The 15,839-nt window shown below is 51.8% G+C and overlaps 1 protein-coding gene across 8 annotated transcripts in view; it reads right to left on the bottom strand.

Annotated features, from left to right (window-relative positions):
- Positions 1-15,839, bottom strand: part of LOC131953643 (SRC kinase signaling inhibitor 1) — a 97,109-nt gene that overhangs the window by 35,270 nt on the left and 46,000 nt on the right. For all 8 annotated transcript variants that reach the window (XM_059316940.1, XM_059316949.1, XM_059316975.1 and 5 more), the window contains one exon: positions 498-611. In XM_059316940.1, the coding sequence (XP_059172923.1) occupies positions 498-611 (114 nt within the window). The remainder of the gene's footprint in view (positions 1-497; positions 612-15,839) is intronic.

Raw genomic sequence — 15,839 nt, 5'->3', positions numbered from 1 at the left:
AGGGGTTCGTTCTGTTAGGGGTTCGTTCTGTTAGGGGTTCGTTCTGTTAGGGGTTCGTTCTGTTAGGGGTTCGTTCTGTTAGGGGTTCGTTCTGTTAGGGGTTCGTTCTGTTAGGGGTTCGTTCTGTTAGGGGTTCGTTCTGTTAGGTGTTCGTTCTGTTAGGTGTTCGTTCTGTTAGGGGTTCGTTCTGTTAGGGGTTCGTTCTGTTAGGGGTTCGTTCTGTTAGGGGTTCGTTCTGTTAGGGGTTCGTTCTGTTAGGGGTTCGTTCTGTTAGGGGTTCGTTCTGTTAGGGGTTCGTTCTGTTAGGGGTTCGTTCTGTTAGGGGTTCGTTCTGTTAGGGGTTCGTTCTGTTAGGGGTTCGTTCTGTTAGGGGTTCGTTCTGTTAGGGGTTCGTTCTGTTAGGGGTTCGTTCTGAAAGAGGCTCATCGTAAGATTTTAAATTGAGACGGGTTCTTAAAGTGGTGCTCACTGAGACATGAAGGTCAAGGACGACTCACCTTGCTGACGTGTTCAGGTGACGGGGACTGGTTGCCGCCCTTGATCTTGTCGGCGTACTGCGGGTACCTCTGGGCCAGGAGTTGCATGAAGGCCTCGCGCTTCCTCTCTGTCTCCTGCAAGACAAGGTGGACAGGTCAGGGGTGGTGGACAGGTGGGGGGTGGTGGACAGGTGAGGGGTGTTGGACAGGTGAGGGGTGGTGGACAGGTGAGGGGTGGTGGACAGGTGAGGGGTGGTGGACAGGTGAGGGGTGGTGGACAGGTGAGGGGTGGTGGACAGGTGAGGGGTGGTGGACAGGTGAGGGGTGGTGGACAGGTGAGGGGTGGTGGACAGGTGAGGGGTGGTGGACAGGTGAGGGGTGGTGGACAGGTGAGGGGTGGTGGACAGGTGAGGGGTGGTGGACAGGTGAGGGGTGGTGGACAGGTGAGGGGTGGTGGACAGGTGAGGGGTGGTGGACAGGTGAGGGGTGGTGGACCGGTGAGGGGTGGTGGACAGGTGAGGGGTGGTGGGCACGTGAGGGGTGGTGGACAGGTGAGGGGGTGGACAGGTGAAGGGTGGTGGATAGGTGAGGGGTGGACAGGTGAGGGGTGGTGGATAGGTGAGGGGTGTGGACAGGTGAGGGGTGTGGACAGGTGAGGGGTGGTGGACAGGTAAGGGGTGGTGGACAGGTGAGGGGTGGTGGACAGGTGAGGGGTGGTGGACAGGTGAGTGGTGGTGGACAGGTGAGGGGTGGTGGACAGGTGGGGGTGGACAGGTGAGGGGTGGTGGACAGGTGGGGGGTGGTGGACAGATGAGGGGTGGTGGACAAGTGGGGGTGGACAGGTGAGGGGTGGTGGACAGGTGGGGGGTGGGGTGGTGGACAGGTGGGGGTGGGGGTGGTGGACAGGTGGGGGGTGGGGTGGTGGACAGGTGGGGGTGGGGGTGGTGGACAGGTGGGGGGTGGGGGTGGTGGACAGGTGAAGAGTGGTGGACAGGTGAAGAGTGGTGGACAGGTGAGGGGTGGTGGACAGGGAGGGGTGGTGGACAGGTTGGGGGTGGATAGGTGAGGGGTGGTGGACAGGTGAGGGGGTGGACAGGTGAGGGGTGGTGGACAGGTGGGGGGTGGAAAGGTGAAGGGTGGTGGATAGGTGAGGGGTGGACAGGTGAGGGGTGGTGGATAGGTGAGGGGTGTGGACAGGTGAGGGGTGTGGACAGGTGGGGGGTATGGACAGGTGAGGGGTGGGGGTGGTGGACAGGTGAGGGTGGGGGTGGTGGACAGTAGGGGGTGGTGGACAGGTGAGGGGTGGTGGACAGGTGAGGGGTAGTGGACAGGTGAGGGGTGGTGGACAGGTGAGGGGTGGTGGACAGGTGAGGGGGTGGACAGGTGAAGGGTGGTGGATAGGTGAGGGGTGGACAGGTGAGGGGTGGTGGATAGGTGAGGGGTGATGGACAGGTGAGGGGTGGTGGACAAGTGAGGGGTGGTGGACAGGTGAGGGGTGGTGGACAGGTGGGGGTGATGGACAGGTGAGGGGTGGTGGACAGGTGAGGGGTGGTGGACAGGTGGGGGGTGGTGGACATGGTGGACAGGTGAGGGGTGGTGGACAGGTGGGGGGTGATGGACAGGTGAGGGGTGGTGGACAGGTGAGGGGTGGTGGACAGGTGAGGGGTGGTGGACAGGTGAGGGGTGGTGGACAGGTGAGGGGTGGTGGACAGGTGAGGGGTGGTGGACAGGTGAGGGGTGGTGGACAGGTGAGGGGTGGTGGACAGGTGAGGGGTGGTGGACAGGTGAGGGGTGGTGGACCGGTGAGGGGTGGTGGACAGGTGAGGGGTGGTGGACAGGTGAGGGGTGGTGGACAGGTGAGGGGGTGGACAGGTGAAGGGTGGTGGATAGGTGAGGGGTGGACAGGTGAGGGGTGGTGGATAGGTGAGGGGTGTGGACAGGTGAGGGGTGTGGACAGGTGAGGGGTGGTGGACAGGTGAGGGGTGGTGGACAGGTGAGGGGTGGTGGACAGGTGAGGGGTGGTGGACAGGTGAGGGGTGGTGGACAGGTGAGGGGTGGTGGACAGGTGGGGGGTGGACAGGTGAGGGGTGGTGGACAGGTGGGGGTGGTGGACAGGTGAGGGGTGGTGGACAGATGAGGGGTGGTGGACAAGTGGGGGTGGACAGGTGAGGGGTGGTGGACAGGTGGGGGGTGGGGTGGTGGACAGGTGGGGGTGGGGGTGGTGGACAGGTGGGGGGTGGGGTGGTGGACAGGTGGGGGTGGTGGACAGGTGGGGGGTGGGGGTGGTGGACAGGTGAGGGGTGGTGGACAGGGAGGGGTGGTGGACAGGTGAGGGGTGGTGGACAGGTGAGGGGTGGTGGACAGGTGAGGGGTGGTGGACAGGTGGGGGGTGGGGGTGGTGGACAGGTGGGGGGTGGGGGTGGTGGACAGGTGGGGGTGGGGGTGGTGGACAGGTGAAGGGTGGTGGACAGGTGAGGGGTGGTGGACAGGTGAGGGGTGGTGGACAGGTGAGGGGTGGTGGACAGGTGAGGGGTTGTGGACAGGTGAGGGGTGGTGTACAGGTGAGGGGTGGTGGACAGGTAAAGGGTGTTGGACAGGTGAGGGGTGGTGGACAGGTGAGGGGTGGTGGACAGGTGGGGGGTGGACAGGTGAGGGGTGGTGGACAGGTGAGGGGTGGTGGACAGGTGAGGGGTGGTGGATAGGTGAGGGGTGGTGGACAGGTGAGGGGTGGTGGACAGGTTGGGGGTGGATAGGTGAGGGGTGGTGGACAGGTGAGGGGGTGGACAGGTGAGGGGTGGTGGACAGGTGGGGGGTGGAAAGGTGAAGGGTGGTGGATAGGTGAGGGGTGGACAGGTGAGGGGTGGTGGATAGGTGAGGGGTGTGGACAGGTGAGGGGTGTGGACAGGTGAGGGGTGTGGACAGGTGAGGGGTATGGACAGGTGAGGGGTGGTGGACAGGTGAGGGGTGGTGGACAGGTGAGGGGTGGTGGACAGGTGAGGGGTGGGGGTGGTGGACAGGTGAGGGTGGGGGTGGTGGACAGTAGGGGGTTGTGGACAGGTGAGGGGTGGTGGACAGGTGAGGGGTGGTGGACAGGTGAGGGGTGGTGGACAGGTGAGGGGTGGTGGACAGGTGAGGGGTGGGGGTGGTGGACAGGTGAGGGTGGGGGTGGTGGACAGTAGGGGGTTGTGGACAGGTGAGGGGTGGTGGACAGGTGAGGGGTGGTGGACAGGTGAGGGGTGGTGGACAGGTGGGGGGTGGTGGACAGGTGAGGGGTAGTGGACAGGTGAGGGGTGGTGGACAGGTGAGGGGTGGTGGACAGGTGAAGGGTGGTGGACAGGTGAGGGGTGGTGGACAGGTGAGGGGTGGGGGTGGTGGACAGGTGAGGGTGGGGGTGGTGGACAGTAGGGTGTGGTGGACAGGTGAGGGGTGGTGGACAGGTGAGGGGTGGTGGACAGGTGAGGGGTGGTGGACAGGTGGGGGGTGGTGGACAGGTGAGGTGTAGTGGACAGGTGAGGGGTGGTGGACAGGTGAGGGGTGGTGGACAGGTGAAGGGTGGTGGACAGGTGAGGGGTGGTGGACAGGTGAGGGGTGGGTGTATGAGGGTGGGTGCATGAGGGGTGGGTGCATGAGGGTGGGTGTATGAGGGGTGGGTGTATGCGGGTGGGTATATGAGGGTGGGTATATGAGGGTGGGTACTTGAGGGATGGGGCACAGGAGGGGGTGGGTACAGGTAGGGGGTACATGAGGGGTGAGGTACAGGAGGGATGTGTACATGAAAGGTGGGTAGACAGACAACAGGGGGTGGGGGTGTTACCCTCCAGATGAGGAATGTGCACTAAGGTCATGGACGTCAGCCATCTTGGCTCGCGCTGCGTGCAACAATCAAATAATTTGATTGGATCTTTTAATGAGTTACCCCATGGTGCTCAGCTCATTTGTCCAACTACCCAGCCAGCCAGTGGAGCGTGAAGACAGAGCATCATGGGAAATCAGTCAAGCAGAACACGGACGCCATGACTGTGACGTCACTAGTGCGTGAACAGTCCGAATGCATGAAGTAAACAGGCTTAACAAGTGGTTGTGAAACATTGGGTAGACTCCACGATATACGGCCTCTAGAGCTGAGGGTGGGGTGGGGAAGGGTAAGAGGGTGAAGGGTGGGAGGGTGGGGTGCAGATCTACACTGCAAGGGTGGGAGGGTGCAGCCCTACATTGTTTCAGGCCCGAGGGGCTTACTAAGGGAGCGGAAGGTGCAACCCTAGAGGCAACTGGCTCAAAATGAAATAAAACGTTGTAATTTGGTTCACGTTGGGGGTCAGCCCACTGCATCAAAGCCTGATGCAATCTTTGAGTTCTTAAATAGCAGTAAAAGAATCAAGGCTCCATAGAGGGGCAGTGAAAATTACACTAAGTTTTTTTTCTCTGTGGTGTTGTTACTGCAGCCCCCCCCCCCCTCCCCGCCCCCAGAGTTCAATCAGAGAGTTGCCTAACCTGGGGGTTTGACAGGTAAAGCCCAGGTATGTTGATGACGGATGGCCAGGCTTTAGGGTCACGTGATCGCTCAAGTTTCTTACGTGCTTATTACGTCACTCTGGCCGGGACTTAAGCCTCAATATATCACTGTCTAGATGTGCGCCAATTTATCTGTCTAGATGTGCGCCAATATATCTGTCTAGATGTGCGTCAGTATATCACTGTCTAGATGTGTGCCAATTTATCACAGTCTAGATGTGCGTCAGTATATCACTGTCTAGATGTGCGCCAATATATCACTGTCTAGATGTGCGTCAATATATCTGTCTAGATGTGCGCCAATATATCTGTCTAGATGTGCGTCAGTATATCACTGTCTAGATGTGCGCCAATATATCACTGTCTAGATGTGCGTCAATTTTTCACTGTCTAGATGTGCGTCAGTATATCACTGTCTAGATGTGCGCCAATTTATCTGTCTAGATGTGCGCCAATATATCTGTCTAGATGTGCGTCAGTATATCACTGTCTAGATGTGCGCCAATTTATCACAGTCTAGATGTGCGCCAATATATCTGTCTAGATGTGCGCCAATATATCTGTCTAGATGTGCGCCAATATATCTGTCTAGATGTGCGCCAATTTATCTGTCTAGATGTGCGCCAATATATCTGTCTAGATGTGCGCCAATATATCTGTCTAGATGTGCGTCAGTATATCACTGTCTAGATGTGCGCCAATATATCACTGTCTAGATGTGCGTCAATTTATCACTGTCTAGATGTGCGTCAGTATATCACTGTCTAGATGTGCGCCAATTTATCTGTCTAGATGTGCGCAAATATATCTGTCTAGATGTGCGCCAATATATCTGTCTAGATGTGCGCCAATATATCACTGTCTAGATGTGCGTCAATATATCACTGTCTAGATGTGCGCCAATTTATCACTGTCTAGATGTGCGCCAATATATCCCTGTCTAGATGTGCGCCAATATATCACTGTCTAGATGTGCGTCAGTATATCACTGTCTAGATGTGCGCCAATTTATCATTGTCTAGATGTGCGCCAATATATCTGTCTAGATGTGCGCCAATTTATCACTGTCTAGATGTGCGCCAATATATCTGTCTAGATGTGCGCCAATTTACAACTACCCGCACATGTGAATTTTAAAACTGGCAAGCAGAATCGAGCAGAATTACGTTTGGTTGAAATTTGTTCTATTAAGCTATCATTTATAACGACAGAAATGTTCTGGTTTCAAATTTATAAGCAAAATTTAATAGTTTTGAAGTGGTACTCGGATCGCTGATATAGGTGTATTTTTATTAAAAGAAACTTTCCCATTATTAACTCCCTTCACGATAAAATAAGAGTTCGTTCCCTTTAGATAAACGCGATAAAAAGTGCATTGAAAACAAGATTTATGGAGGCCATAAAAGTTTTGACAGGTTAAGCGGAAAAACAATCGGTTACAATTTAATGTAATGAGAACCACGTGACGGCGGCTTGTCACGCCATGGTCACCGGCTATTTTTAGCACCAGTGACGTCAACAGTTGGTTGTTTACATTTCACAGCAAGGGAAAGAATCGTGTTCACAACTTAGCTAAAACAGACAGTATTAAGGTGTGAACATTGCACGTGATCTAATGGCGGCCATTTTGACAGTTTTAATTCTGGCGAAAATAAAAACAATTGTGCAGATTAAATCCAAAGTACAAATAAATATTTACGTGTCATTTTTGTTTATCATTTATATATTTCCTTTGCTTTTAGTTATCATATTTCATCTTTGTTTTCAAGTTAATACTTCATTGTTTACATTTTTCAAAGTGAATTGTTTACATACATTTTAAAATCTAACATAGCTATGATTTATTAAATACATTTTTTCTATCTTTGTGCATTGTATTTTCCCAGATAAAATTTTTTTATGGTGTAACGTAACAGTGTTTGGATGTGTAAGTCACATGTTGACACGTGTGTAAGACATGTGTACAGGGTGTGTAGGACATGTGTTGACACGTGTGTAAGACGTGTACAGGGTGTGTAGGACATGTGTTGACACGTGTGTAAGACGTGTGTGTACAGGGTGTGTAGGACATGTGTTGACACGTGTGTAAGACGTGTGTGTACAGGGTGTGTAGGACATGTGTTGACACGTGTGTAAGACGTGTGTGTACAGGGTGTGTAGGACATGTGTTGACACGTGTGTAAGACGTGTGTGTACAGGGTGTGTAGGACATGTGTTGACACGTGTGTAAGACGTGTGTGTACAGGGTGTGTAGGACATGTGTTGACACGTGTGTAAGACGTGTGTGTACAGGGTGTGTAGGACATGTGTTGACACGTGTGTATGACGTGTGTGTACAGGGTGTGTAGGACATGTGTTGACACGTGTGTAAGACGTGTGTGTACAGGGTGTGTAGGACATGTGTTGACACGTGTGTAAGACGTGTGTGTACAGGGTGTGTAGGACATGTGTTGACACGTGTGTAAGACGTGTGTGTACAGGGTGTAGAACATATGTTGATAGCGTGTAGGACATGTTGACACTGTAGGACATGTTGACACGAGTTATCTACCTTGACGTGGGAAAACTCCGACCAAGACAAAGGTCGACGTGACCTGGACTCGATCACCTGCTCGTATGAGGGGAGCGGGGGGCGGTGGGTAACTAGGGCGGAGCTTTCCTCCTCTGGTTCTTCGTACTGAGCCCACCGTCGTGGTGGGACGGGTGGGGGGTGGTGTCCCCCACCCACGGGGCGATGGAAGGCGCTGGGGTTGGCCTGTCGCCACGAGATGCTGGTGTACACATACGAGGAGGCCGAGGCCTTGGTGTTGGAGCGAGTGACGGTGGCGTAGATGTGCGAGATCTCCACCGTCGGCTCACCCACACACTCCTCGGCCGCCAACCCGCCGCTCACGATAGTCTGGTAGAACGGGTTGGCATACGGGCTGTGCTGCGACCCCATGGGTTTGCGGATAGGGTCACGTGACCTGGGTAGGGCGCTGGCCACGTAACGTCCGCTGTCTGGGCTGAGGGAGTCCGTGCTGTACGCCCCGGGCCCATACAGGTCCGGGTTGTCATAGTCCATCTCTGCAACCCGTGATCTGAAACTGCCCGGGTTGTCACAGGTTGTGCTATAAGACCTGGGCCCGTAAGGATTTGGGTTGTCATAGTCCATCTCTGGAACCCGTCTGGAATTGTTTGGCCTGTTGTGCCCCACCCCTCCCTGCCTGGGTGTGTCTCTTTCGGAATGTGATGCTAGTATACACGCCCCGTGCCATGAGACGGGTGGGGTAGGGCTAGCCCCGTGCCATGTGACGGGTGGGGTGGGGTCAGCGCCGTGCCAGGAGTCCGGTGGGGTGGGGCCAGCCCCGTGCCATGAGACGGGTGGGGTGGGGCCAGCCCCGTGCCATGAGACGGGTGGGGTGGGGTCAGCGCCGTGCCAGGAGTCCGGTGGGGTGGGGCCAGCGCCGTGCCATGAGACGGGTGGTGTGGGGCCAGCCCCGTGCCATGAGTCCGGTGGAGCGGACAACGGACGAGAGTTCTGGCGCCGCTGCTGCTTCTTACGTAACTGAATCTCGTGTAGCTGGACGTACGTCTCGTCCCCGTCTACGTTCCGCCTTGGCAAGGCAGGGGCGGCACCTTGACGTTGTGAGGGAGGTACAGGCTTCGAGTAAATATCATTGTCATTCCTCCAAGAGGGAGGGTGGTCTCTGCTTGAAGCCGCATGGGGCGCCGGTTGCCCCCCAGCATAAAGCGACTGTTGCCCCCCAGTGTCACCACCAAGGCGTCGTGGCGTCTGCCGCTGACACAGCCGACTTCTCATGTCGGCGTACGACTGGCTGTACGTGTCCGGGTAAGTTGGAGGCAACTGGTCAGAACTTGCCCACCTTGACCTTAGACTTGACCCATCGAATTCTTGAACTGACTCAATGTCACTGTGACGGTTCGACCCCTTGGCCCGCGACGGGCGGTCCCCACAGCAGGATGACCTTGAACTTGGGCAGCACTCCGCGTAGTACGAGCTGTCTGCGTGAAGTTTGTCCTCCTGTGACGTCCGCTTCACGTGACTTCTGCCGTCGTAGACGTCACTGCAGCTGCCGGTCAACTTCCGGTTGTTGCAGAGTAAAAACGCCGGCCGCTGCTGGAGGTCAAGGTCGCGCTCGGCCTCCGCGTATACGGGGGAGGTGCAGGGAGTGAGGGAGGGAGTGAGGGAGGGAGTGAGGGAGGGAGACTTCTTGAGAATCCCGCGCAATCTCACGCCATCTGGCTGCAGCTCCGAGATCTTCTCCTCAAACGAATGCACTGTGTGGGGAGTGTGGGGTGTGTGGGGATTCTGGGAACTCTGGGGTGTGAGGGGATTCTGGGAAGTATGAGGATTGTGTGAGGTAGTCGGTATGACGTCATCCTCAGGGGTCTGTGGGGACCTGTGCGGTGGGGGGTCCCCGCTGAAGATGGACCTGTTGAAACAGCCTTGAAGGACTGACCTCCAGCTTTTCTTGCGGCGTTTCTTCTGCTGCTTCTTGCTGCCGGACATGACAAGACGACACACGTGACCAGTTGACACGTGACCTCCTCACGTGACCAGTCAACACACGTGACCAGTGGACACACGTGACCAGTCGACAAACGTGACCAGTCGACTCACGTGCAGGCAAATGTCCGTCCTTACTTTAAGGACACAAGTCCTGACTTTAAAAAGCCAAACTTCTGAACACTAACTCACTAAACTTTCAAAGATATCGAGTCGATACAGTCTACTTATGTCGATGATTGTGTCGATGAAGTCGTGAATGATTGTGTCAATGATTGTGTCAGTGCACACACAAAAAGTCAAACTATCCTCAGAAAAAAACACCAAGCGTGTCCAATCAGGAAATTGTGTTTAACATTAGAAGGTCCACGGCGAGGTCACCACAACCTACACGTTTTATACACAAAGGTCCACCTCATCGCATTACGACAAACACAAACTCCACGTTATGGCCAATACAAATAGGTCCACGTTATGGCCAACACAAGATGGCCCACTTGTGGCCAACATAATCCTGTCAATTCAGAACGTTGCACTAACTTTGAGCATCGATCTACAACTCGCTAGCCTCTAAACTGGCTAGAAAACGGCAAACATTTTACACGTTCTAATGGAGGAAAATATTTTTTTTAAAGTTAAACTTGGTTAAGTCTTGAAGATCTAAATATACAGGGAGCCGGCACTAGCACACTCGAGGGGGGGGGGGAGGGGGGGTGATTGGGTCTAGCAGTGGAATACATTCACATGTGGAAATAAACAAACTCTCTGGGATAAGGAAATAATTAACTCGCTCACGTTCTAAACAAATATGTAATTACACACAGAGAAGGGCAAGCTGAGGGGGGGGGGGGGTGCTTAAATAATGGAATTACCAGGGCTGATACAATGGGATGATCAAGGTTGAAAGAATGGGATGAGCAGGGCCGATACAGTGAGGTACACGCAAAAATCGTGTGAGCAGTGAAGGCACGTGACTGCAAGAAGGTGAGGCGTGAAAGAGTACGGACAAAAATAAATCTCACGTGATTAGGGTGAACAGATGAGTCTTTGAGGGGGGGGGGGGGGGGAGTAAGACAATCGTATGTATACAAAAACGTGTTTGTTTTAAAAGCAATTCCACAAGGCAGCAATGATCTGTTTTTACGAGAAGTAAAACCCAGAGGAAGAATAGACGGGCATTTTTTAAGGTAAAACTTTTGGCACTGAGACAACTGGCAGAGTGGCATGCAGGTACGCACAGGTACACACAGGTACGCACAGGTACACACAGGTACACGCAGGTAGGCACAGGTACAAAGGTACACACAGATACACACAGGTACGCACAGGTACACACAGGTACAAACAGATACACACAGGTACGCACAGGTACACACAGGTACACACAGGTACAAACAGATACACACAGGTACGCACAGGTACACACAGGTACACACAGGTACACACAGGTACACACAGGTACACGCAGGTACACACAGGTAACGCTTAAACTGCCGTGAACTATGACTTAATGTGTACAGATTATTTTACACGTACACTTTCAAACTGCGTACACTCACGTATGGTTATCAGGCGGAGGGAGGATATGTACCCAGATATATAATACTCTGTGATAATGTACGCAGATATATAATACATAGTGATAATGTACGCAGATATATAATACTTCGTGATAATGTACACAGCTTTACTATAAGGATATCTTGAGATGTTCACTTTCTAATTCTAGAGTGTAGCTAATAAGTACACACTATTGTACAGATTATTTTAATGTGAACATTATCTTAGAGTTTATCCTAATGTGTATACTTTATCCTAGACGATATATCGATGTGTAACACAGCTATTCTGAAGATTTTACTTTAGTGATGTGACCAGATGCACACCCAGACCAAGGCAACAAATTAAACCAGTCAATTATAGCCGGCGTTTTTCTTTGGTTGGCCCAACATCCAAGCCCAGCTAGCGCTGAGAAAATAAACATTTCATAGCTGAACACAGCTAAATAAAAGCTACATTCTGGCCACAGAAAACATTTCTAGGCATAGGTAGACGGTGAGTTCCGGTAGAAATCAAAGACATCAAATCACAAGGATAAACACTACACTATCAACGTTCCGTTACACATTGACTACATCTCCAAACCAAGGAGCTGAACGATAACATTTCCGTTAGAAGAGCACAATGCGGCCAGCAGACGACACAGACCACTACACTACAACGTGAGAAAGATCAGGGAAGGCGTTAACTACGTCATCAAATTAAGGCATCTAATTAAGGCATCTAATTACTTTGATGAAATGTATAGCGCTTCTCATGTTCATGGAGCGGGGTGGGGGCTGTATGATCAGTCCCACACATCTGTGTGTGGGGCAGAATGACCAGCCCCCACATGTGTGTGGGGCAGGATGACCAGCCCCCACATCTGTGTGTGGGGCAGGATGACCAACCCCACATCTGTGTGTGGGGCAGGATGACCAACCCCACATCTGTGTGTGGGGCAGGATGACCAACCCCACATCTGTGTGTGGGGCAGGATGACCAGCCCCCACATCTGTGTGTGAGGCATGTTGTCTAGCCCCCACATCTGTGTGTGGGGCATGACTAGCCCACACAACTGTGTGTCAAACAGCTGCACAGCTTTAGTTTCTAGTGAATCTCGGTTTCTAAGGATAATCTCTTGATCAAAGTACCAACTGGACAGTTCTTGATCAAAGTACCAACAGTCCAGTCTACCGTTGAAACAACATCCCCCCCCCCCCCCCACACACACACCCTCGAATGACGCCCACTTCTAGATTGATCAAATAAATGCTGGAGGTAAGCCCGCAACGATCAGATGGACAAAAATGAGATGGAAGATTAAGAAGATTTACAATTCTAAAAACACGCGGATTTAATATTAGCCGTGTCTTTAACCCAGTATTTAAAAGATGTTTTTTAAACGTTTGGGGGCCATTGATCTGTTGGTTAGTTTATAAGGTCGGAGGAAGATTTGGCAGCGGTCAAGGTCAGGTGATGAACTAAGTATGTTAGTGTCAGGTCAAGTTTCGTTGACTGCTTTAGTTCACTAGAGTTGTGTTGTTTGGGATGTCAGTTCTGGACACTGTGCCTATGCCAGGTTCACCATTGGACGTCGTAAGTACCCGCTCCCAACCTCTTCCCCCGCCACCCCACCTTTGTGCTGAATTAAACTCCGACGTCTTCAAAGACTGAAGCGAGGTGAGCACATATGATGGTACCAGCCGTCTGCTTCGATGAACGGACACCAGTTGTCTGCTTAAATCAGCCAGCACCAACTGTCGTCTGCTGACAACTCAGTAGAGAGACATCAAGGCTGAGATTTGGGGAAACTCGTGAGCAGAGATTGGCCTTGACCCTTACGACGACGGTAGCAGAAATCGATCGGGGCAAGGATCCCCAAACAATCAGATCTGACTCACGTGTCCTACAGATGACCCGCTCACACACAGGAGCCGCTCACACACAGTAACAGCATGGACGTGAGAAAACACTCTGGGTCTTCAGGTTCTGGGCGGGGGTGGGGGATCTGGGGAGTGGGGTTGGTGCGGCCTAAAAACAGCTAGATTGGATTGAGTGAGACAGTCGATGATGGAGCTAGAGAGGGGGGGGGGGGGGGGGGTCAATAGAAAGACTAGAAGAGAATGGAGAAAAAAAAGAGGAGAAAGGATTGTCAGAGAGTGAGGGAAACTTGAGAGTGAAGCCATAGAAGGGGGATAGGGACAAAACTGGATGGAAGATAGAGGATATAGGAGTCAGTGGCGTAACCAGGATCGTCTCAAGGGGGGGGGGGGGGTCCAATTTTTACCCGGGGACAAACTTTCGATTTGCACCCCCCCCCTCAAACTTTCGATTTGCACCCCCCACATACTTTTTTTTATATATACCGAGGGATCTATGGGGGGGTTATAAACCCCCCCCCCCCTGCCTACGCCACTGGAGGGAGTTAAGGAGTTCTAGAAAGTTTCATTTATATAACAATGGGTGAACAATTTATCAAATAATGGAGGAGATAAACAGGTTATTCCCGACCCCCCTCGAGTCAACGACCCCCAACCCCTGGGGCGATGAAAATTTACATAACGGAAATCCACGGGTACTCGGCTGAATAAGTCGCCTCGATGTCCTGTCTGATTCAAGACCGGATAAACACGCTGTTGCTGTTTGTTACGGCGCTTCTGATTGGTCGGCTTCGTCCACTTCACAGCACGCTATTAAACCATATGGTTGTCAGTTCACAAACGGGTTGGTAACAACCAGATCTAATAGTCTATATAAAACTAGCAACAAGTCTATAAAACATCAGCATTGTCACTCAAAGCCCTAACTATTTTCAACACACACAAAACGCGAATAACTACAATAATCACACACCACTGACCAACAACATCGAACACTAAGAGACAGGAAAAAGTATCAAACACACAAAAATGACAGCCCAAAATACCACAATCATACACCAATCACGCAGACTTCAACATACACCAATCACGCAGACTTCAACATATACCAATCATCTAGAATTCAACATACACCAATCACCCAGAACTCAACACACACCAATCACACAGAATTCAACATACACCAATCACCCAGAATTCAACATACACCAATCACCCAGAACTCAACACACACCAATCACACAGAATTCAACATACACCAATCACCCAGAATTCAACATACACCAATCACCCAGAATTCAACATACACGAATCATCCAGAATTCAACATACACCAATCACCCAGAATTCAACATACACCAATCACCCAGAATTCAACATACACCAATCACCCAGAATTCAACATACACCAATCACCCAGAATTCAACATACACCAATCAATCAGAATTCAACATACACCAATCACCCAGAATTCAACATACACCAATCGCCCAGAATCCAACATACACCAATCACCCAGAATTCAACATACACCAATCACCCAGAATCCTACTAATACCGGAAGTGGTTTGAGACCACTCAGAATTTACTTCTCGTTATCCACCCCTCCACCCCCCCCCCCCCCCATCATCCCTCCGAGGGCTCACTACAACATCAATAAACGGATTTGTCCCCCAAGACCCCCTCCCCCGCCCCCTCAAGACAGTTGCACACAATGAGTACAACCCCACAGAGGAGACAAGATAGCCATGCCATTGATAGCCATCACCTTCAGTGCAATGTAAACAATGGCGTCAATATCGCAACGTAATGAACAGACATGACGTCATAAACATTTTCTAGATCAAATGAATTGGCTAATGACGTCACAAACACTATTTCCGATTCATTGAGAAAAACTACGATCACAAGATCTACACGGCAGTGAGCTGTTCCATTCGAACACAAGTAAACACAACACAGCACAGCACAACACCACACCACAAGACTCTGGTGCCGGCGACAGTTCTGAGACTGATGGAATGGTACCACATCCTCTCCCTGGATCCACAGATGACCTCGTTAGAAGAATACCCCAACAGCACAAGATGCCGCCACCCCACTCCCCCCCCCTCCCCTCCCTCCCCCAGAAGAGCAATAACCATGTCACAAACCCCACTAGCCAATCGCGACACGTCGCCTTAATGAACGCCCCACCGCCCCCCTCACCCACAAGTTTGCTAGCCTGGTAGTGCCAGAATTTTGTATCAAGTTTGATGATTCCATAGAACACAGGGCTGTTCAGCCTCACATCGTCGATAGCGGGGGGGGGGGGGGGAGACCTGTCTTCTCTCTGTCGTGACTTGTCATCTGTTTAAGTGTGTCTTCTGTCTTGGTGTGTCTTCTGTCTTCTTTTGTCTAATGTCTTGGTTTATCTTGAGTTTATTCTGTTTTATTTCTATTTTCAATGTCTTAATCGTTATTACATTTATGCAAGATGTTGTATATGCAGGTAAGCATGTGTCATATAGAGAGTAATACGTTAGGCTAATGTATAAAACCGATGAATCTTACATACAGTCTAATATAAAGAATGTTCGTGTTTAATTTAAAAACTTGTGATATTAAAGTCATGTAGAATCAAATAAACACGAGACGGCATTATGGGCCACATCTGTAAACACCACAGCATGTAATGGGAAGCTGTTCCATACGTCCTTAAAGGGGGAGGGACGGAATAAAGGACAGTTTCTGTGTGCCCGAGTGATCTGGTTAAGGGGGTGGGTGTAGGGGGTGGGGGTGGGGTGGGGGATTGGACGTCCACATGTAGAATTTAACATCAACACAGCACCAACAAACACAACAGCTAACCTGTGTAGACATAGTGTAGACATGTGAATGAAGTAACGTTTTAAACAGCTCATCCGGTAATTAAGCCA

This window comes from Physella acuta, unplaced genomic scaffold (assembly GCF_028476545.2).
Source record: "Physella acuta isolate Inbredline_101_S28 unplaced genomic scaffold, ASM2847654v3 ptg000076l, whole genome shotgun sequence".
NCBI lineage: Eukaryota > Metazoa > Mollusca > Gastropoda > Physidae > Physella > Physella acuta.
The sequence above is the reverse complement of the archived record's forward strand: the minus strand, read 5'-3'. Positions and strand labels throughout refer to the sequence as shown.